The following is a 22,202-nucleotide window of genomic DNA, read 5'->3' as shown; positions in this document are numbered from 1 at the left end:
GGCCTTCAGTTAAATTTCCTTTTTAACCTATTTTACTGTAATCAGAACAATCCTTTGCCCCAGGTAACTGGTTTTAGGACTGCTTTTATTCTACCAAGTGTGTTACCTGCAAGCAACATCTGCTAATACTCTATCCACTTAAAAACCCAAAAATGCCACTAGGGAACATGAAATTCTATCCTTCCATTTAGCTTTCCAATGTGCTCCCAGGTGATGGATCTTTGGAAAAGAAGTGTAAGCACTACATTTTTCAAGGAACCTTTGTTTGCTGTATCACTCATCCAAGAACCCTTCAGTGGGCTCTTCCTTTTTGAAATTCGAGAATAACTCTCCACCAAAGCAATCTGGAATTGAAGAGGGTGGAAGAGGCAGCAACTTCTGGCCTGACAGGAGCACAGGATGTTTTGCATCATCAGGATTGTATTAGTCATGTTACTTCTACTGTAAAGTTTCAGAGATGGGTAAGGATACTAACCCCTCATATTCTGCTCTTGGATAAACCCAACACTGTGGGCCAGGCTGAACACCAAACTTGTGGTAAATGGCCACCACTGTGACAGCTGTTCAAGTGGAATACACAGAAGTACCAGAACGAAGTGTGGGGGAAAGAAAGGACAAAGGCAAGCTCATTTGGCTGGAATGCTGCCATGTATTTAAGGAAACCAGAACTGCCAACACCTGGCAGCTTTGCTCGTTCACAGAAGAGATCTTAGCTCAGTTACTACTGACAACTCACCACAAAACTTCACCTGAACGTCCGCTGTGGTCCCTTGTCCCTGTACCTTTCTGCAGCACACAACCACTGTAAGTTCTGAGCAGACAACTAGAGTGACTACACAATTCACTACGGTTTGGTTACAAATTCAAGTTCGGTAGCAGCCGTGTCACCGCTCCTTCCTGTTCTCCTGGATCAGCTCCTGCCTGGAGGCAGAACCCTGGAAACAGACCTCAATGCAGAGCTACATGTGCAACCTGGAGCTACAGCTGCACCCAAGCAGGACTGCCTGGCTGTAACTCAGAGGGCACTTTTATCCTGTGCTATTTTCTTACCTTAACATGCCCTCTCTCTGGATCATAGCTGGCCAGGTTTTAGGAATGATGCATTTTAGGAATAGGCTGTTTCACAATAATCTCATATTCCAAAATGCTGAATGCTTTTGGCCCTGTACACCCTCCTGGATGCTGTGCTGGCAGTAAGGTGGGACAGACTGGGAAGCGGCCTCCATGCCTCAGTGTGAAAAGGAGGTGAGCATAAAAGCAGGTAAATCCACAGCCTACCCACAGTGCCAGTTTTGTGACCACAGCCATGCCGGGATCAGGGCTAAGTTCTGCTACCTAAGTCTAAACTGTCCTTTCCAAGTACAACAGGCAGCTCAAAACGGTCAAACTCCAGCTTGGGAGGAAGGAGTGGCTTACTGTAACAGAGTGTGCTGGAAGTCTGCAACATCCTAATGAACAAACCCATCTGCATTAATCAGCAGCACAGTGAGTGGGGTAGGACTGTGTGAACACAGCGGTGGTGACTCCAGCTTTATCATCTTCCTCTAACTCAGCCTCCTCCACCTTGATCGCTGTAGCAGCTGGAACCTCTTCTCCCACGTGGATCTCTCCAGGGAGGTGCAAAGGGCCTTCTGCCTGTGCCCCCACGTAGGTGGGAGTGCTGTACTGCATGAGAACAGTCTTGAACTGTGCCAGGGGCGCATTGGTGCGGACTCCCATGGGGTCGAAGTGGGTTCTGCTCACACGGTATCCAGCCTCTGACAGATAGTTCAAGAACTTATTTAACCTGGGAAGAAACACAGCAAAACCAAACTCGGCATTTAGACTGGATGTGGTGCTGACAGGGCTGGCTCAGAACAAGCAGTGTGTCGGTGTCAGAGCAGGCTGGAAGGGGAGCCCACACTTACTTTGGCATGTTCATGCCCTTGATGCTGTGCCGGTGGATGTTGTAGTAGAACGGGGGGTGCTCGGCGCTGTGCTCGGGCCGCTGCCGCTTGGCCGTGCTGCGCAGCACCTCCTCGCTTTTCCTCTTGCCTGCACCACAACAAGGCCACAGAAACCACTCAATACCCACAGGCACCCCCAAAACACCAGCAAAGCCTCACACGGTACAGACGAAAACAAAGCCACACAGCAGCTTCAGCTGTGGGCCTGCTTTTGTAAGCCAGTGTTTGCAGAGGTAAAATCTGGCCTCAATTTAATCAACAGGCTACTTTCAGTAGTAACAGGTAAATTAATGTGGCCTTCATGGAGTATTTGGCATTCTGCTTTTACCATTAAATACGATTCTGGATAAAGATTAAATAAAATCAGTACTGGGTGGGGAAAAACTCCAGAGTGCAGCACTGTTAAATATAAAAAAACCTACACCAAAATGCTCCACTTACCATGTACCAAGTAGGATTCTGCAGAAGCATTTGGTGTTCTAATATATACGCCACACTCTTCTAGGATACAATTAGAAGACAAAATTAATTCTGCTGTAAAGTAGCAAAATGCTTTATTTACATGGAGGGAAATAATTCAATTATTCAATAATGCGTTCAACTCTGTGGATACACTGCTGTTAAGTAACCTGTCACAGATCAGCATCTCAAAAAATCACCACAAAGCCAGTCTTCTCTGTGAACAAGCTGCCCCTTTTCTTACCTTGTTTGTTCTCGTCACCAGGACTGTGGGTAGAAAGATGTTTGGGAGGTGTGCACTCTGCTTCAGAAACTAATGTCTTCAGAAGTGACTGAGCTTCATCCAAGCCATACTGCATAGCCTCCAGGAGCATCCTCCTGAGGAATCCAGTGTTAAAAAGAGCTCCTGACCTACAAAATGCAAGAGAAGACAAAAGTTAAGGCTTCTTAATGGAAGCTGCTCCAAAATTCTCTTGCCCAAACTGATTTTTTTGCAATGACAGCAACACTGGTCTTGTTAAAAAAAAAAAAAAAGAAAAATCAAGATCTCAAGAAGAGTAATTTTATTTCTGCCCTAAGATGTTGAGAAAGTCATTCAACCCCCACAAGAAAAGGTACTGTTGATTGCCAACCATTTTTAATACTGATTTGAAGTGGCTAGAAGACTCAAAATATTTTTGTTTCTACAAATATTAATTACCAAGCAACGTAGTATTTATTACCATCAGCACATCTATTGATTTAATTAGTTTTCCACAATATAGAGTAACAAGAGTTACTTGATATTGGGTAAACAGAGGAACACAGAGACAGATTCTCCTGTGCAGGACAAATTTCATAAATGCATTGCATGTGAAATTTAAAACATGTTTCCATTTATTAACTGGTTTGAAGGAAAGGAAAAAACTGAATACGCCCCTAAATGCAAATCCACACTTGGTTTCTTTCCTGAGCTTCTCCTGATTGCTCTACCTCCTTTCGTAGTGCTACAATAAAAATTGTTATGGTATGAACAGCTGAGCTTCAGAGCCCCTGGACCCAGAGTGACTCTCCAAATGTGTCCTGTGATGTGAACTTACCAGAGAGGACCAAGAAGCACTGCTGTCTTCCCAGGCATGCTGCCGTAGCAGTCACAGGGCAGCTGCTGGTAAGGGTTTTCTGTAGCAGAAAAACAGCATTTAAATTGTTTGGAAATACACAGCCATGCCTGTGCTACTGCAGAGACAGAGAGATGCAGTGGGAGCTCACTTCAGTGAGGGATTTGGAAGGGCAACAGCAGAAGTGTGACACTATTTTCACTTCTGCCAAGCAGCTTATGGTGAGATTTAGTGATTGATGACTTGATCTTTAATCAGTGTTAAAACGCTGAAGAAAAAAAAGCAACATAACTTCCCTATGTTTCTTTCAAGTAACAAGGAAAATATTTGCCTTCCTACCATTACATCAGCAGCTGTCCAGGTTAACAGTAAGTGCCAACTAAAAAATCTGAAACATCAGCCAGTTACATCTGCAAAACACATTCCACCTACTTGTGAGCCACATAGTCTTGTAAGCCCTATGCAATTAAGGCATTATGCAAGTAATTCATTTACAAATTAAGATCTCTACTGTAACCCTGTACTCAGCTACTCATCCCCATCCTAAAGACTTTTATCTGATTTTTTTAACAACTTTGTTTCGGGCTCATTGCATGCTCATGCATCTGACTCTGAGCAGGGCAAAGACACCATGAATTGACAGCAAGCTACCCAAGAGTCAGTACTTGGAAACAAGGTTTTAGAGTTTATAGTTATTCAACTGCTAACCTGTGTGTGGAGACAGCCCATTAACAACAGCAGGGGAAAGCCAGACTGCTCAGTCCACTGCATCTTAAGGAACTGAAACGCAGCAGAAAAGCAATCTGACACCAAAAGCTATCCAGCTGCTGCTGTCTGGAGGAACCCAATTGTATCAATTGTATCAAAGGCTACCCCACTCCTAGGGCTTTTCCTGAAGTGGCAGATCCATAGACATCCCAGGCATCCTGGCAGCTCCTGCAGCTAGAGCAGGCTGGGAGGATGTCCTGTGTAGAAACAAATCTCAGAATGGTTTGAGGTGGGAGGGACCTTAAAGCCCATCCAGTGCCACCCCTGCCATAGGCAGGGACACCTTCCACTACCCCAAGGCTGCTGCAACCCCTGTCGAGCCTGGGCTTGGACACCTCCAGGGATGGGGCAGCCACAAACCTGCGCAATTTGTGCCATAGATCCAGTCCATTTACAGGAAAATCCACGCAGACAACTGATCCAGTCCATGGTCATGAAGCACATGGCCCTCTCCACCTCACACAAACCACCCATTGTAATATGCAAATGAATTGTTACTAATGGAACCTAAATATAAACAAGGCAGAGACCAGAGAGACAAAGTGCAAAAGAAAAGCCATTTACCTTCCACCATATTGCCCTCTTTCTGGAAAACCCTCTCTTCACACCACTGGCAGTGGATGAGGTACCGGACTTTCTTTGCCGAATCATCCGCAGGGGTTGGGCCCCGTAAAACTCTGACCACCACCAGCACAAAGTGTTCCAGAGCCACTGCCAGCAGCACCTCAATGCCTTTGTTACAGCGAGCTGCAGCTCTGGGGGGACAAACACACACCAAAACCAAACTGAACTGAATTCATGGACACCTGAACCTGTTGCATGCCTCCTGAGCTCATCCACTTCCTACACAGAGGTACGGAAGATCTGAGAGATCAGGATCTTCCAGTGTTTCTGAAGTGCCTCGTTTTGTGGCCTTCCTGGCAGGCCAAGCAAATCTAATTTTACTCCTTTTTATCACAGCTAGAAATACTGGTCTGCCACCTGCATCATCACATGTGCAGGGAGAGGACCAGGGAAATCTAAACATGTTCAGGTCAGCATTTCTGCTCTGGCATTCTCAAAAACTCTGGTAATTTCATTTACTCCTCACCTTGTCCCATCTTCTTGCCTGTATCTTTTTTCTCCAATTCAGTTTTAGGTCTTCATTTAATTAACAGACTGAGTTTACTGACAGTATCTATATGCAAATAACTGGTTTCCCAAGTCAGTAATCACATCCATCTTTTGAACCTCAAGTATGAGCATGTGCAGTGAACATCAGGTTCCATTGAAGCAAGTCTAACTGAAATGCTTAGCTAGAAGCCATCCAAGCAGTTTATTTTGTATTTAGGAAGCCCTGTAGAGCTCTAAAATGGCAAAATTGATAGAGAAATAGAAGAGTTTGCAAGTCTACATATTTTGTTCCACATTACCATTCCACCCCTCTACCCTACTGATGCATTTTCACCTTGTCCAGTCACTAATTATTTCTAATAATTACCTAATAATTTTTTGCCCTAATTGGAAATGGCTTAGCAGTACCTTGTGACAGCAGCAATTACAGTCCTGGCTGCCAGCTCCTTGTAGTACTCTGTTCTGACAATATTGCAGCCATAGTGACGAAAGGCCACGTGCTGAGCCTTGGCATAGAGGGAGCTGATGTCTGTGGATGTCAGTGACACAATCCCAAGGTTTCTCACGTTCCTAAAGGCAGAGTCCAGGTAATTCACAGAAGATCCAAAGGGGTCCAAATGGCTGAAAAGAAAGGATGTACCACTGAGCGTCTATAAATGGTCCAGAGTCTGGCTTTACACTGAGGAAAACAGTGTTTTATAGCCTTCACCTATGATAACATCCTAAACAGAAAAAAGGAACAGGACTAAAACTTCCAGCACTGCTTAGATCTGGATTTAAGTCATTAACAACACAAAAAAATCCCATCACTTATTTGGGTATCTGTATAGGGTTTGAATGTATGCATCTCTTTACCCAACCTGGAAGAATCAGCCTGCTTAATTCAAGGTTAATATGCTGCAACATGGATGAAAACAAGAGTTGCAACAAAAAGCATTTTAAACTACAAGGAGTTTAAAAAAATTCCAAAACTGATCTGGTATTTCCTTTCAGCAAACAGACAAGCTATTAAAGAAACCCAGCCTGGGTTGAAAGCTTCATGTATATTCATAATCCATTTTGAATGTCAGAAAGACTAATATATTTCCGGAACTTTGTAAAACATTTAAAATTAAAGTTCTGTCCCCACACTATTTTAGGACAACAAAATTACATTTCAAGTGACTGTTGGTTAATTCTTTTATCATTACATTTTCTCCAAATAATCATATGCTGGGAAGTGGGGTGGGGTGTGTCATTACCAAACCAGAAAATTGACAGAAACATTCAACACTTACATAAAATCAAAGGATCTCAAATGCATAACAACATTGGCATCCATTTTTGTCACCTCAATGGTGTCACTATTTTCTTCTCCATTTCCCACAGTTTCAACCTTGTCTTCTTCCCTGATGTTCAGTTTCACCTTCATTTTGTTTAAATGACAATTTTCTTTAATCATTGTCACAGAATTTTCATTACAATCATTAATTGTAACTTTCACAGAACTTCTGAGGTGCTTTGCCCACTGCAATCCCATGATACCTGAGGAAAAACGGAATTTAAGGACATTAAGACAACTGATTTTAAGAAGACCACTGAATTTTAATATTATTTACAGCCTTTTTAAAAGCCTTAATACAGCTGTCTTTTTGTATGGAAGCTCATGACTCTCTGCCTAAGGAAGAAAATTATTCTGTACCTCATATTATTTTTGAGCATGTGATGGCAGTTATGAATTTCTGCTGCTTCCTTCTATTGGATATTAACCAAAATATTAAAGAAATGGACTTTACCAGTGGCACCAAAAGCATCCAAACATTCAATGGGTTTTCGCTCCCCAGCAAGCACGGCCAGTGCACAGAATGTCAACTGCCTGGAAGACAATAAATGGCCACAGTCTGTAAGTTGAGAGGACATTTTTACTTCCTTTTCCTTATTTATTTCCCTTTAACCTAACAGTGGAATATTGAAGTTAAACTCCCTCTTTTACAGGGAATAACTATAAGGCAAAAACCTCAGCTGTGCTGAAAGGTTGAATTCTACAGCAGAGTATTCCTAAGGTAAGATCTACTAATTACAGGAAAATACTTCATTACTTCAGAAATGACACTATTTCACACATAGTGTTCTTGGGTATAAATATTATTTGTCAAGAAGAGTCTTCTGATGAGAAAACTTTCTCCTGCCCTCTGAACAGAAGTTTCACAGAGTTGCTTTTCAGAACACTTGTTTTTCACTACAAACTCCTCACCCCTCTGACGCATCCTCCCACTCCCTGCTCTCTCACCTGTTGAGTTTCATTTTAGGATTAAAGTAGGAATCTGTTTTCTGGGGTGTGGAGTGGTTGGGAAGAACCTGCACATCTGTGGCTGACTCTTTCACCACTTTGTAAGACGACTTGGGAGCACGAACTGAAACAAGAAATAGAGGCAGAAGGAAAGAATTGGTGAGAACTGAAATTAATATTAACACAGTCAGTAAATTACATTGAAAAACTGCTCCTATAAAGCAAGAAGTCTGGGTTATGCTGCAATCCAACCAGTATACGGACCAGTTTACAAGGATGAGGGGGGAAGCAGGCAACAATTTCTCTTCTGATCTCAAAAGTGGCAAGTAAGGATCATGCTCTACCACAATTTTCTCCTCATAAAGCATCAGATTTATTTCTCAGTTGGGCTCTTACGTATCCACTCCAGTTTAAGACAGCCAGCCCCTGAGCCTGAGGCTCAGCACATTTGTTTTGCACGTTTAAACATAATACACTGGTAATTAATTAAAACCCTGTTAACATAGCCCTGAATGTGTCTCAATGAACTGCATGAAGAGCCCCATGCAATGTGCATGAACAGCACAAGCACATGGGATGATTCCAGCACCAGAGCTCTGTGTAAACAGTCTGTGGCAGAAGCAGCTTTCATATCTGACAGCTGTAAACACAGGCTGCCATTCCTCTGAGCAATTCATCCAAAGTCTAAAATGTACCTAGGAACAACCAGGAAAAATTTGTGTCAACTGGATACCTTCCAGTGCTCACTTTGCCTCTCTCAGGGCTTTCAAACACACACATGGTGTTATCTGCTCCACCTTCAGGGGCCCCAAGTTAAAGATCTTCAGATCACAAAAGCTCTGGATTTCTCTTCCCCCATAAGGAAAAACTGCCTCATGCATTTTGTTAAAAAATGCTAAATGGGCCATTCTTTACTCACAGCTCTAAAGGGAAGCACAGAGAGATCAATTTCACAGCACAAAATCTATAAAGATATGGAATGTGGTACTACTATCACTTTTCAGACATGCAAACTGATGCCCAGGCATCAAACTACTGGCATTCCAATTATTTAAAATGTTTTTAACCTAGTTTGTCCAAGTTTAGAAACCAAAGTCTCATTCTGGACAAAGTCAGGTAGGATTGTAATTCACCAAAGAACTACTGACACCTCTAGCACCACTCTCTGGGACTGAAAAAACATCACCTTGTTTTTGAAACCCAGGTGGGTGCAGTCTGGATAAAAAGCAAAGGAGTTTTACATTGTAGAAAGATTTACTCCAGACTTCTTTTCCTGTAGATGCCATGCCCCTCACTCATTTGGAGACACACAAGTTGGTACTTACAACATCAAGGGTGAGGGGAGAGCAAGTTATCAATAAGAACACAAGAACTGGTCAATACAAGACTAAATCACAACTCTGCTACACCTCTGATGGAACGAAAGTCCTGAAATATTAAGGGCAGATTTTTCCTTAGAAAGGCTAACTCTGTTTCTGAATTTTCCCATGTTTCCCACCCCTTAACAGTTACTGCACGTGGTATATGACAGAAGAAGACTGAATGTTTCCTGTCAGTCAGAGCTCACCTGTGATAAACCTGGACTCAGTCTCTCCTTTATTCACATGACGGTTGATGTGACCTATCATGTCAGTTCTCCGTGTTATAGTCGCCGAGCAGATGATACAGTGGTAATGAGCTCCCATCTTTGACAGCGTCTGTAAAACAGAGTCTCTCATGTTGTTTCAGAATACATAAAACATGGTTGAAGTTGAACTGAACACAGGCATATGAGAAGTCGTCTGTCTGTTACCTCTAGAGCACTCAAAGTACCTGGAATCTACAGCTAGAGCTGATCTAGGCAGCTGCCCCCCACAACGAGAGAGGTACAACCACATGCAGCTACCCAGGGGCTCTACCACACATCCTGGACCAACAGGCTTTTGGCATCACACACAGAGGAACAAGATGTATTTGGCAACCAAGCAGATCTTAGAAGTTCCCCTCAGTCACCCAATTCCCCCCCTTTTTACAGTAACAAGAATTTCTGTGATTCAGCATTTTTACCTGGTCTCCAACAAGGTTGGGTTTTACTGGCCGACAGGGTAAGTGACAGATGCACATTCTGTATCCTGGAAAACAAATGCCATCCCAGAACAGTAAATGAACAGCATGTCTGTGGCCTGCCCCACGGGCTCTCACTTCAGATTTCACAAGATAGCAATGAGAACATCACCAATTACCTGCCACACTCACTCTCTGCACAGGGAAATTTACCAGCTAATTATACATTTTAAACTTTAAAATGCAAAGAATTTAAAATTTATTAAAATAAATCTCTGAGCATCTTACAAAGCTACACTAAGTCTCCAGCTCAAAGGTACCTGTGAGTCTTTCACAAAAATAGCTACCTGGCTAAAAGACTTGTGTGAAGACTCCTATAAACATATGTTCCACAGTTAAAGAAAACCAAAATGAGATACCTGATACTCCAGTTGGAACATTTATAGTTGAACTTTATCTTGCCCATCCTCTCAACAGTCACTTTACTTCCCCCAAACTCATAAACCTGGATTTTTAAAATACACACACTACTGACTTTATTTTCCTTGCTAAACTTCTTGCAGGGATTTTAATGCACCTTACAAGCAGATCACAGAATTTATTAAAAAGCAATTATTAAAGCTACTAGATACTGATACTACGTAAAGACTTCAAGTGTTTATTGGAACCCATGGAATCTTTATGATTCACCAAAACTGACCACCCATGTGTGTCTGATTCTTATTAATATGTAACTAAAACTTCTATTGAAGTGGTTTTCATTACACACATATTAAAAATTTTATGGTAATTTTCATGACATGCCAAGCAATTACTGATGTTTTTCTAAAGAGAAAATGCACAATTGTAACCATTTTGGCTAGAGAAGAATAGTGTTATTTCACATTTACATCCCACCTCAAAATTCATTCTGTCAATATATGGTTTTAATTCAGAGCTGATAACACAATGCTTAAGTCAAGAGGAATTTTGAAAGATGAAACACAGAACATACCCACAAATTCTTCTAGCATTTACTATTCAAGCCCAGTTGCCATTACCTTCAAATTCAACAGAAACCTTCCAGTGCAAATTCTGCAAGTGACGATGGAGTTTGTGGCTATAGCAAGCTCTGAATTTCTCCTCAGGACACAATGGGCAAGGCTTCCTTTCATCTGAAAATACAATTGAAAACTATGAGAAACACGAAATGCAGTCACTACCTGTGTTAGCTGAGATGCAGGCCAAGAGAAAAAAGGCTGAAGGTAAAATCATCAACGTGAGTTAGAGATTAAATCCTCAGGGAACATTCATGCACAAACTTCGAATTTATGGGTTGCCTCTTTCTGCTCCATAGAATATAGACCAAAATCACTATAACTTTAAAAATCACTAACTTCTACAACTTTTGGGTTTTGGTTTCTAGTATTTTTTTACTCCAGCAACATGAGGCTAATTAAACTTCTGAAAAGCACTGAGGAACAACAGAACTTTACAGATGACATGCAAAGACTTGAAATGTTTAAAAAAAGTCGAACCAAACCCTCAACAAATCAGGAGGTTAGAACAAGACTTTGTTGTTCCAGCTCCTGGATCTTTTGGAAAAAACAAGTAGTTGATATCTATGTAAGTTGTAAAAAAAAGGGAATGTATCCTATATAAAACAATTCTGAAAAATATGAGTCTTGAAAATCCTGCATTTGAGACACAAAAAGCAAAGGCAAGGCTGTGTAATGAAGGTGTTGGAGCCCTTGAAGTACTAACCTAAATAAAAACTAGCTGAATGTCAAACAACCTCTCAGGCAGAATTTAGCAGAATAGAAGATAATAAATCATAAAGTCCTTTTTTATAAAACCTCTCATGTTTAAATATCCTAAATATATGTAGTGTGTTAAAGATAAAATGTAAAAGAAAATGTAAATACCTGCAACATGAAGATCTGTGTTCTGGGACACTGCTGTGGAAAACTCACCTTCTCTCAGGTCAGCCAGTTTCTCAAGATCAGCAAGGTGTCTCTGAATTGAAATATGTTTGTCTAAAAAAAAAAAAAAACCCACAGATATATTTAGAAGTTAAACACTATTAAAAATTGCTTAAAAATTTAAGTTTAAAAATTGCTTTTAGTCTACTACTACTTTTCTATGTAACATTTCACATCTAGCATTGTTAGATAATAGCTGTTAAATAAGATCTATATATTTTCATATACTCCTACTTCCTTTTAATACTGACACACTAACTTTTTCAGATAGAAAGACCCTATTTGAAAAAAAAAAAGCTGAAAAGATCAAATCACATTCCCTTTACATCTGGTTTTACTGCTCAGCATTGTTAGTGAATGCAAATCATGCACAAAAACAGTACAAAAACATCATATGAACTGACTGGCAAAACAAAATATCAACTAAAAGTGGACCAAATTTAAGAACAATTATTCACTGTGGAGCCAGAATACATTAAATTCTACCATTTTTTTTTCTTTCCCTTAGTAAACAGCTTAACCTTTAAATCTACCACCTGATTTTTCTACTAATAGTCAGAATTTGCCAATACCAAGAAAATTAGGTTGAAATCTGCTTTGATTCCAGCACACAGAACATCCCAGTCCACTGTAACACATATTCTGTACCAACTTTAAGCTTTACCATGTTTTTACAGGATAAATCTTCAGGTTTTCTTATGCCAGACAAAGCAGCTGATCCACACAGTCAGGGTATAGAGATGAGTTTTAAAATGAAATTTCACACACTCCCTTTACCTTTCCTCCCTAGCATTTCTACCTTTCCTCCAGCACATGACAGAAATATTAAGAGTTTATTAGCAAACCTCTTGGGTAATCAGATGATACATCCAAAATGTTGCTATCAGATTGCCTTGGGTGTTCTTCCTCTGCTCCTTTTTCTTCAGCTTCCGGTTCTGACTTGGGAATTGTCCCATCAATGTTGTTGCTTTTCATTTTTTCAGAGACCACCAAACCATCTTAAAATCAAACAAAAGCCCAGTAAAAGTGTTGTAGATGTAACTGAACTATGCAAACCTATTCATTAGTTTCCAATAATCTGGTGCTGACTACAAGCACGAAAGACAAAAAACAATTACAAAGTATAATATGAGATGAATTTTCACTCTCAGTTATCCTTGGAAACCACTGTGGAATAATATGCTGGATAACTGAAATGATTAGTCACACATCAGTATCAGATGTTTAAGGTGAACAAAATAACATTTACACGTTATTTTCTGGCAGGATGCAGTGAAGCAAGGCAAAGCAGGCAAGGAGGAGCTCCAAATTCTCCTGACTATCAGCTAAAGAAATCTAGCAACAGTTTAGTTCGTTCAATATCAAAGAAGGCAGTAAGGCAGGAATCTGCCTTCAGCAGAGGCAGTGATAAAGTGCTGGTGCCATCAGCATTTGCAAATGAATGACTTCCTGGGGCAGTACGAGACGGGCCTGGTGAAGAATTTCAAGCACTTAAAGAGCCTGAGAGATGGGGCAATAGTCAAAGCCAGGGGAAATAACTGAAGGAAGAGGTAGAAATGCCCAGGTGTGGTCCGACGCCACTCCAAGGAACGTAAGAAACACCAGGAAAATGCTCAGAAAGTCATACTGTCCTGTTCTCAGTAAGATTTCAGGGGACAGGTGGGACTAGTGAAGTTTCAACCACGGGTAACAAGAAATAAAGCTCTGGCATTGCTTCGCAACTACTGAGAAGCAACAGAGCAGGCCAAGGCTTTTCACCCTGGACAGGAGAGACACGAGGTGCAGAGAGAGCACAAAAGGCAACCACGAGCTGTCTATCCCAACACAGAAACTGGGATGCACCTCATGGAGAAAACACGGACCTACAAACTGGTTTGTGTTGGAAGTTATTTCCAGAGGATGCAGGAATGTACGGCTGTTCTCAGGATGTGGCAGGAACAACCTGGGAGAGGGGAAGGTGGCCCTGCCCAGAGCAGGGGCTGGAACAGGATGAGCTTTAAGGTCCCTTTCAACCCAAACCATTCCATGGTTCTCTGATGTCGCAGGTATTCCCTATCCACCTATTCCGGACCACAATTTATGACAGGCTGGAAGGCTCTTACAGCAATTCTTCAGATTCCCCTGGGCTCCTTCTGTTTGTTTTCTTTTAAACATTTCTGTTGGGCACAAATATCTGTTATTATGAAAACTAACAGAAAAAGAAAATGGAAAGAATACCTCAAGACAGGGGCTCAAGAAACTGAAAAAAGAGAAGCACAGAGTAAAATTATTCTATCTACCTTAAAATCTATCAGGAGTTGCAATGCTACACAGAGACTGTTGCTGTGTTCCTCACAGACCTCTTTTAAGCTAACTCACCTAAGAAAGATTTGCATGGAGCCTACTGCTCCATTAAAAAGTTGCAGGATTTCTGGTGATAGTTTCCACATGCGTTATTACTATAAAGACAGAAGGAAAACGAGTAAGAGCAAGCATGTTTGGTAAGAAATCCCTAACAGTTGTTGATTAGTTGCGGGAAAAGTGGAAGCAGTTATAAAAATGCATAGTGAGAGCACAGCAGTGACAAAAGACCAGCAGAGTTGGACAGTCTGCATCTTCAGAGTGCGTGGAGAGATGTTAAAATAGTTGAAAAGGATAATATGCATACATGTAAAAAAATCTAGTCAATATGTAAATGTACAAAGAAAGAGGTAAACTTTCTCACTGAATGATGAAGAGAAGCAGGCTGCTACCAAACCAAGACCTCAGGATTTTTTTAAATGCCCACAAGGAGTCACTGATTATGTGCAAAAGAAAATAACGCTTCAGATAACCTAAAGTATATTTACACGAGACAAATAATTAATTAGAAGAGTCAGTTCACTCGAACCGTAAGACTGCAGCAGCAAAGAGCTGGCAGCAAGGGCTCACTTGGGGAACTGGAAGCCCTGCAAAACCAGTTTACAGAATCCCAGAGCGGGTGAGGTCGGAAGGATCACGGCGGTTCAGCTTCCCTGCTGCAGCAAGCTCGTCCTTGCGCACATGGCACAAACACATTTTGCTTTTAAAAACCGCGGGGAAAGATGAGCGGCTGAGCCCGCGCCGCACCTCGGGCTCCCCACGGGACACCGTGGAATAATAAAGGACCAGCAAAGACAAAGTATCCTTAGGTCTGTGGAAGAAAGAAGCGACAGATCGCGCGTTTAAGCGTAGCGAGGCCCAGCGGGAACACGTGTGGCCCCGCAGGGCGCGGGGAAAGCGGGAGAACCGGGGGCCCGCGCCTCCCACGGCTCCGCGGCGCGGGCGGACGGAGACGGGAAGCGGCCCCGGGGTGTAAATTCAGACGTTCAAACCCGCCCGGGGTGTAAATTCAAACCCGCCCGGGCTCCGCATGGCATCCGCCCGCCCTCACGGCACGGAGGGCCCGGCTCCCGGCGCACCCCCCCCCCCCCCCCCCCCCCCGATCCCCGCCCGCTCTCACTTAGCGCCGCCGGCTCGCCGCCGCCTTCATGGCCATGGTCGTGGTTTTCCTCCTCCTCTTCATGCTGCTCCTGCCGCAGCCCCAGCGCGGCCTCGGCCGCCTCCAGCGCTGCCATGTTCCCGGCGCGGAGCCGCCGCGCAGCCCGCACGCTGAGGGCGGCCCGCCCGGCCCGCTCCGCCTACACTTCCCAGGCGCGCCCGGGCCGGCCCGGCGTGCACCGCGCCGGGGGAGGAGCCGCGCCGGGCCCGGGGCCCCAGCCGCCCGACCGGGGCTCGCCGGGGAGCGGCCCAGCGGGGTGAGGCAGCGCCGCACGGCGTCCTGCGAGGACGGAGAGAGGGAAGGGAAGGGGAGGGGAGGAAGGGAAGCTGTGCTGGCAGTGCCCGGAGTGCCTTGCGGGCCCCCGCGTTCTCCCCTCGGAGGGAGTGAGGCGGGAGGCTGCCGCCCCTCAGCCCCCCTTGCAGAGGCTCCTGCAGAGCCCGGTGCTGCCCGCGCCTCAGGGCGGAGCCGGTCCCGGGCTCCCCTGCTCGGCTTTGGGGTCTGGGAGCTCCGGGCGAAGCTTTCCAGAGCTGCCTTGAACTTCCTGTTGCTGTGCGCTGTTTGTGTAGAGGGCTGCGGGGCGTCGCTGTAATTCCTCCATCCTCGGGAGGGGCCCAAGGTGACAGGCACACAGGCGGGACTGCCTTAGAGGGTGGCAGCTTCAGCTGGGTTGGAAAAGCCCAACGAGTCCAACCTGTGCCCGATCCCCACCGTGTCCCCAGCGCAGAGCACTGAGTGCCACGTCCAGACGTTTCTTGGACACCTCCAGGGATGAGGACTCCAGCACCTCCCTGGCCGATGGTCTTAAAACTTGGCTATACGATTCAGTGTTAAAGGATGCCAGTTTCCCTTCGTTTGCTGGTACAGAATAGTTGTCTCTGGGGAGATGTAATCGCTGTCCTTTCTGCTCTGGCCTTCCCTCAGATGTGAATAATTAACCCTGTTGAGATCTGCTGTGGCTCTGTAATGAGAAAACAAAAGAAGACTATTAAAGTATTTTTCTCTATGCAGATAAAACTCATTTTTATCTCATCTGGATGTAAAAACTTGAAACAAGTAATAAAGATGACATGCTTTTTTTTTTTTTTTTGGTAGGATTTGAAGATGTCTAAAAAGAAGCTGAAGAAACTAGCTGGAAAGGAAGTCTGTTTGGATGGCCAGGATGACAAAGTAGGAGCAGGAATATTATTACTTTTATTATCTTAATTCAAACTCCTACATTTAAGAGAACATGAATTGTTTAGCAGCCCTATGGTAGAAGGATGAATCCAGTTTAAAGACAGGGTCATAAAGAGCAGCAGGAAGGTTGAATAGGGCAGATAAATGTGTTTTTCTTCAGAGGCTGTGCGTAGTGTGGGTATCAGAAAATAAAAGACTTTTTTATTTTACTGTATCTTCCTGTTGGAGGAAAGTTTGGTTTAATGCTGCTACTGAAACCAGTGCTGTTTTCTTGGACTGTTCTGTTTCTTATCCTAATTTTCTGATTAACCACAAGTTGTACTTCACAGCATTTTGGTGAGCGGCTCTCAAATATTTCCTTTTAACCACTGAGACATAAATTAATGACCAAAATTCTCAACATACTGTAGTACGTACTTGCGTCTAGTGAATCAGCTTTCACTGAATCACTTGTAAAATGCAGGTGCTACATGAGTTGTCATCTTTCTGGTCATACTTTTGTGTAGCTTCGTATTATTTTTTATTGTTTATGTCCAGTTCTGACAAGTTATTCGCTCTCAGAAGTGCAGTACTAGTTGATAAACCAATAGTTTAATAAATCTGCACTTAAGTTTGTTAGATTTTTCCCCCATGGATTTTGCAAGGAACGTGTATAAAGTAAGACACTATTACCTGTCTTCTCAAAAAGTTTTTGCAGGTATTAATAAATGATCATGATTATGGCCTTATAAACTGAATTATTCATATTAGAAGCTTTTTGATCATACAGAAAACGCTGTTGAAAGTCAAATGTTTGTAACTGTTGTTCTTCCCCTGAATTCCTTGCTATTATTCAATTTGTCTTTTAAAATTAACTTAGAATAAGATGCTTTATTGTTTTGGGGCTTTTACTTCTGTAATACAAAAGGTAAACACTTGACTTAAAATCTCATACTGTAGCTTATTGCCATTGCTAATGCCTCACCAGTTTGAAGAATACAACAGCAAAAAGACCAGGAAATCTCTAACAGGAGCAAGTGTCCTGCAGTGTGATCCCAGCATGTGTGGGAGGTGTCTTATATCCTCAACTGATAGTGCTGGGAGGAGAGGAACAGGAAGAAAATTTGCTTGTGATGATTACATTAAGTGAAAACTTTTGAGAAAAGGAGGAGGTAGGTTGAAAGTTGAAAAGAAATATTAAAAATGTTTTGAGAACTCAAGGTTGTTGAGGAATAGGCCTTGAAGGGAGAAATTATTAAGTGAGCAGCTGGGAATGGGTTTGTTATCACCAGAAGTCGTCCCAGCAGCATCATGAGCTCCACCTACCCCAGGGGAGCTCCTTCCACTGCTTTCCAGCTAGTGGGGACAGCAGGGGCACCCGGGGGAGCCTCTGGAATTGTCTATCATTCTGTTTTTTCTCTTGCATTGCTGGTATTGACCCTGCAGCTCCAGAACCAACCACGGGTGGAAGTTCTCAGAACTGCCTTAATTTAGGACTCCCCTGGTTTCTGCATGCCTTTGATTTTTTCATTAAGTGCTCTCTAGTGTGGAAGTGAACCAACTCAGGCCTCTCTAGATAGGAAAAATCCCTGCAACAGAGACCTAATGGCCTCACTGAGTCAGCATGCCCCAGTTACTGAAGGAGTGAGTTATTTGTGAAAGGATGAACTGTCTGGAGCTTCCTTAGCCAAAATAATCCGTGTGTTACTGTTCTCTGTTGTAAATTCCTGCACCCTGCTGTGGCTTTGGGAAAACTGAGTCGTGTAACCCAGAGGCGTATAAAAACTACCTGTGGGACACATGGCTTTGCCTGAGTGGATTGAATTGATCATGGTAGGAGTGTTACTGTCGCAGATCTGTGGTGGTCACTGTTGGACTGGACCCTGTTGATTCACTTTGTAAGCATTAAAGTGCTCCATGATTAAATCATGAAGTGCTGCTAAAACCTTTGCACCTTCATCTTTGCAGGCACATCCTTGGCACCCTTTGACAGTGCTTCTCTAAACAGACAAACCACCCAGTTGTGACGTTGTCTTATGAAGGTTTTTTTTAACTGCAGTTTCCTCTGTAAGCCTCTGAATGTTTTTTTTCTTGCAGAACTCTGAAGATACAACATCTTACAAGCACACTGTGAAAGGAGAAACAGAAGTTCAGAGGTATATTCTCATTCTGTCATTAAATAGAACAACTTTAAAGTGTAACAATCACAGGGCATTTAATGCTGAACTGAAGACTTTTTTCAACCTGTTCACCAGATAAAATACGATATTTTAACCAGTCTATCTTTGGATATTTTAAATCTATTGTATGTTAAATATAATTACAAATTATTTTTTGTGCTCTTATAAGGAAGTTTCCTAATAATTTTTCATATAATTCACAATTTCTGTAGAATGTTTCTATATTCCCCTCTGTTGTTCTTTTTCCAAGTTCCCCAGTCAGTGCAGGATAAACGGTTTGAAAGCTGTGTGTGTTTTGGCACTGTGTGACCAAACTGACCTTTTAGGTGACACACCTCCTTTATCACTGAACTGCTGTTAAAACTTACCTGTGTGATAAGAAACTCGACTGTGTAGGGTGTCTCAAACCAACAGTGAATGCAGAAAAAGCTTTTTCTTCCTTTTCTTAAAGCTGAAATGACTGTACAATGGGGGAAGGTAAACCCAAAAAATGCCGTATCAAACTATTCTGAAGGACAACTGTTGCTTCAAGTTCATATTTAGGAATATGGTGCTCATAAATGCTTAGCTCTGTCTCAGTCAAATGCGGGGGCCTTTTTTGTTGTTCTTCTCCATTAACTGAGCTAAATTACATTACTTTCTTCATAATGTTTCTGTAGATCCAAACCAGAGAAAGATGGGCAAGAGAAGAAGCAGCACCAAAGTTCTCATGCTTTTCACGATGCAGATGGAAGATCCCAGGAAAAATCTCCCAAGAGGAGCAAAACCCCCGATGGTTCTTCAGTTCAAACTGAAAAGCAGAAGAAAATAGTGATCCAGTTTAAAGCCAAAGAAATCAAACATGGCAAAACCACCCGCACTCCTGATGTGGTGACTCCCAGCAAGGAAAGAAGTCGCTCGGATGGAATAGAAGGAAAAAGGCTCTGGCACAGCTTTGAACTTCAGAGGGACAAGGCACTGAAGAAAAAGAGAGAGAAAGCTGAACTCTGTAAACTCAAGATAAAAGCAGAAGAAGCTATGATAGAAAAGTTTAAGTCCTCTGTGTATGAGGTATCACATAAAAAGGCAGAGGGCTCAAAAAAGCAGAGTGAGAATGTCAGAATTCCCAAAAAGCCACCTGATAGCTCTGCAGGGACTGGGCATGATGATAGGCCTGCCAATAAGGAGCCAAGTGCACTATCTAGCTTTTGGGAGGAAGAAGAGGAAGAAGAATATAAGGACTGTGCTGTGAAAAAGAGGTACACGAGTAAACACAGATCATCACACTCCTCATCTGAAACTCCGCCACGATGGGACTCCCGGAAGCGCAAAAAACACAGCTCTGGTTCTCCTAAAGCTCCCAAGCACTCAGGAGCTAAAGGACACTTGGAAGCCACAGCATTGTCTTTTAAGCAGGTAATGAGAACCCCATTCTTTGTATTATGTAGATGTTTCAGTATGATTTCTTAATGGCAGACTGGTTTCTATGAGCAGACTGTCTTCTTACAGAATCCAGCCAGGTTTCATGGCTAACTAGGTGGATTTTTCTGATCCCAATGTAAACCTTGTTACCATGTTCCTCAGCTAAATGTTAAACAGACCCAAAGACTAAAGGTCTTGTATGTTGGGACTGTGTCTGCACAGGTGCTTCCATGGCTTTGCTTTGCTGCTGGGGCTGTGGAATACTTCATTTTAGATATAAATCAACTGATTTTTTGTTTTGAGTTGATGTGGTTATTTCATTCTTTGAATGAATAAACTGAACCAATGAAAACTTGCTGCCAGACAGTGCATTGCTAGCGGAGTGATGCCAGGAGAGCTTGGGGTGGATGTGGGACTAAACTGGTATGTGTGCTGCAGAGCTTCCCTTTCATCTACTTGTTTCTAAGCTCAGGTTGAGGTGCAGAGCCCAACACAACCTGGATCTTGAGCTGGGGATTTTTTTGCTGTTGGTCTGCTGTAAATGCCCAGAATCTTTGCAGATTCCAGTTTGTGTTAGAGTAGTGTGAGCATTTTGTGTGTATGCTAAGAGTTATTACATGCAAAGCTGGAGAGTCATTGATGTTGGAAGGCGCCTCTGGAGATCATCCAGTCCAACCCCCTGGCTCAAGCAGGGTCAGCCAGAGCTGGTTGCCCAGGACAAAGGATAGAGACTCCACAACCTCTCTGGGTAGCCTGGTCAAGCACCTTCAATGTAAAAAAAGGTGGCTGGGGTTTAATGTTCAGCTGGAATTTGCTGTGTAATCCACTGTTATTTATTTAAAAGAAAGCCAGGCTTCTAAGCCCTATTAAAATGATACTGTAGATGGTAGTAACTGTAGTTTATGTTCCCTATTCACTTGGGAATACCCAGTGTTCTCTAAAAAGCCTTATAAGACATGTGTTGTTTGTCTGTTCCTGCTTGTTTCTAGAATGTTGAGGTCCCGTGCACATCTGACTCCTGCCAGGGAGGTGAGGTCAGAAAGCCTGTGCCTGTCCCAAAGGTGAGTGAGGGACTTGTTAACACTGTAGGGCTGTATTCCAAAACTCCTGATGTGGGGATCCCTTGTACGTCAGTATTCCTTGATATTTTGGGATTTCAGTAGGGGGTGTGTTTATGGTGTTTTTAATTCTCCCTACAGAGCTCTGAAGACTCTCCACCTCTTCAAGACAGTCAGAACACAGAAACAGACCAAGAGGTTGGTAATGCTTTCATTTAACACTTCTGAGTTGTCTTAAAGACCAGGGGCACCAAGGTTGTATAACTGGACAATTCCATGACCTTTCCTAGCATTTGGCATTGTTAGACTCATGATCTACACTCAGATGTGGAGCATTTATTTCAAAAACTAAGCAAACTTGCTGAAGTCCTGCTGATCAGGAACTTTCTGGGATAAAAAGTATCTTTCTGTTACCATGTACAAGAAAAGGGCCTTCATAGTTGGTAACAGGCACCAGCTATCTCATTTTTCATCCTCTGAATTTTAGTTGGAAGAGAGACATATTTTTTAAGAAGTGCCTGTTAGGAAACTTGCAGTTTGTGTAGCAAAAAAATATAGCCAAGTTTTTGAATACCATGTCAAAAGGTTGTAAATCTTTGTAGGTCATATTTTGGATGTCTTTAGTGGAGCATATGCAGAAATTCTCTTGGATTTACATTTCCTGTACTGACTTAAAATTTTTCAGACATCATTTTGAGGCAATTTTAACGGCTTTAATACAAAAGTAGCTTTTTGGGGAGTAATTATGAAATGATTCCTTTCAATGGATTGCACACACGCACATTTTCTCACTGTAGATGCAGATAGTGGAAGACTTGCATGTTGCTCGTGTGGAGAAGAGGATGGCCCTGTCTGTAGTACAGACCTGTGGAGAGCTTACAAGCATGGAGATAGATCTTCCAGAACAGGATTTAAGTATTTCTGCTGGTATGTCATGTCTGGATCTGCTTTGCCCTCTGGTTGCAACAAGTAATTACAGTTATTGATAGTCTGAGTAGGGAGCACACAACTGATTATTTCAGCTGTTTTCTCTTTTTTCTCTTCCTTTCCCTTAGGGGCTTTTAGTTCTGGTCTGAACATCCTAGTGGTAATTGACACGAATATAATGATTAGTCATCTTGAGTTTGTGAGATCCCTGAAATCTGAGGATATACCAGGTATGTAAATATGTTCTGATGAGTAAGACATTGGAAGAAAAAACAGATGCTGTAAGAGCTTCAGGCTACCTGAAGGAAACTAAACCCTGAGCTCCT

At 42.7% G+C, this 22,202-nt stretch overlaps 2 protein-coding genes across 3 annotated transcripts in view; one reads left to right on the top strand and one right to left on the bottom strand.

The window, feature by feature from the left end:
- Positions 1 to 625: 625 nt before the first annotated feature.
- On the bottom strand, positions 626 to 15,289 carry TRMT1L (tRNA methyltransferase 1 like). 2 transcript variants are annotated; one of them, XM_066192203.1, is made up of 16 exons: positions 15,117 to 15,289; positions 12,502 to 12,654; positions 11,600 to 11,710; positions 10,736 to 10,849; positions 9,699 to 9,763; positions 9,220 to 9,349; positions 7,653 to 7,776; positions 7,159 to 7,238; positions 6,661 to 6,907; positions 5,792 to 6,004; positions 4,835 to 5,025; positions 3,485 to 3,563; positions 2,650 to 2,816; positions 2,388 to 2,447; positions 1,908 to 2,034; positions 626 to 1,786 (listed from the first exon to the last, which is right to left on the bottom strand). In XM_066192203.1, exons 1-16 carry the CDS (start codon positions 15,229 to 15,231, stop codon positions 1,471 to 1,473), a joined length of 2,292 nt encoding a protein of 763 aa, XP_066048300.1. In that variant the 5' UTR covers positions 15,232 to 15,289; the 3' UTR covers positions 626 to 1,470. The 2 variants fall into 2 exon arrangements, with proteins under 2 accessions (XP_066048300.1, XP_066048301.1); XM_066192204.1 differs by having other exon boundaries at positions 11,648 to 11,710.
- SWT1 (SWT1 RNA endoribonuclease homolog) overlaps positions 15,230 to 22,202 on the top strand; it is a 25,473-nt gene continuing 18,500 nt past the window's right edge. Inside the window, 9 exon segments of the mRNA XM_066192202.1 lie at positions 15,230 to 15,271; positions 15,274 to 15,411; positions 16,248 to 16,322; positions 18,408 to 18,466; positions 19,150 to 19,885; positions 20,881 to 20,952; positions 21,091 to 21,147; positions 21,747 to 21,876; positions 22,005 to 22,106. Coding sequence (XP_066048299.1) covers positions 15,230 to 15,271; positions 15,274 to 15,411; positions 16,248 to 16,322; positions 18,408 to 18,466; positions 19,150 to 19,885; positions 20,881 to 20,952; positions 21,091 to 21,147; positions 21,747 to 21,876; positions 22,005 to 22,106 — 1,411 coding nt within the window.

This window comes from Chamaea fasciata, unplaced genomic scaffold (genome assembly GCF_029207755.1).
Source record: "Chamaea fasciata isolate MVZ Bird 193981 ecotype frontalis unplaced genomic scaffold, bChaFas1.0.hap1 SCAF_10, whole genome shotgun sequence".
Classification (NCBI taxonomy): Eukaryota; Metazoa; Chordata; class Aves; order Passeriformes; family Sylviidae; genus Chamaea; species Chamaea fasciata.
This window is presented reverse-complemented; position numbering and strand designations above follow the sequence as displayed.

Coding starts and splice junctions, on each gene's coding strand:
- TRMT1L (XM_066192203.1), bottom strand. CDS start 15,231: ATGGCAGCGCTGGAGGCGGCCGAGGCCGCGCTGGGGCTGCGGCAGGAG. Junction 12,655..15,116: donor CGGCGAGCCGGCGGCGCTAA/GTGAGAGCGGGC, acceptor TTTGATTTTAAG/ATGGTTTGGTGGTCTCTGAA. Junction 6,908..7,158: donor GGATGCTTTTGGTGCCACTG/GTAAAGTCCATT, acceptor GTTTTTCCTCAG/GTATCATGGGATTGCAGTGG.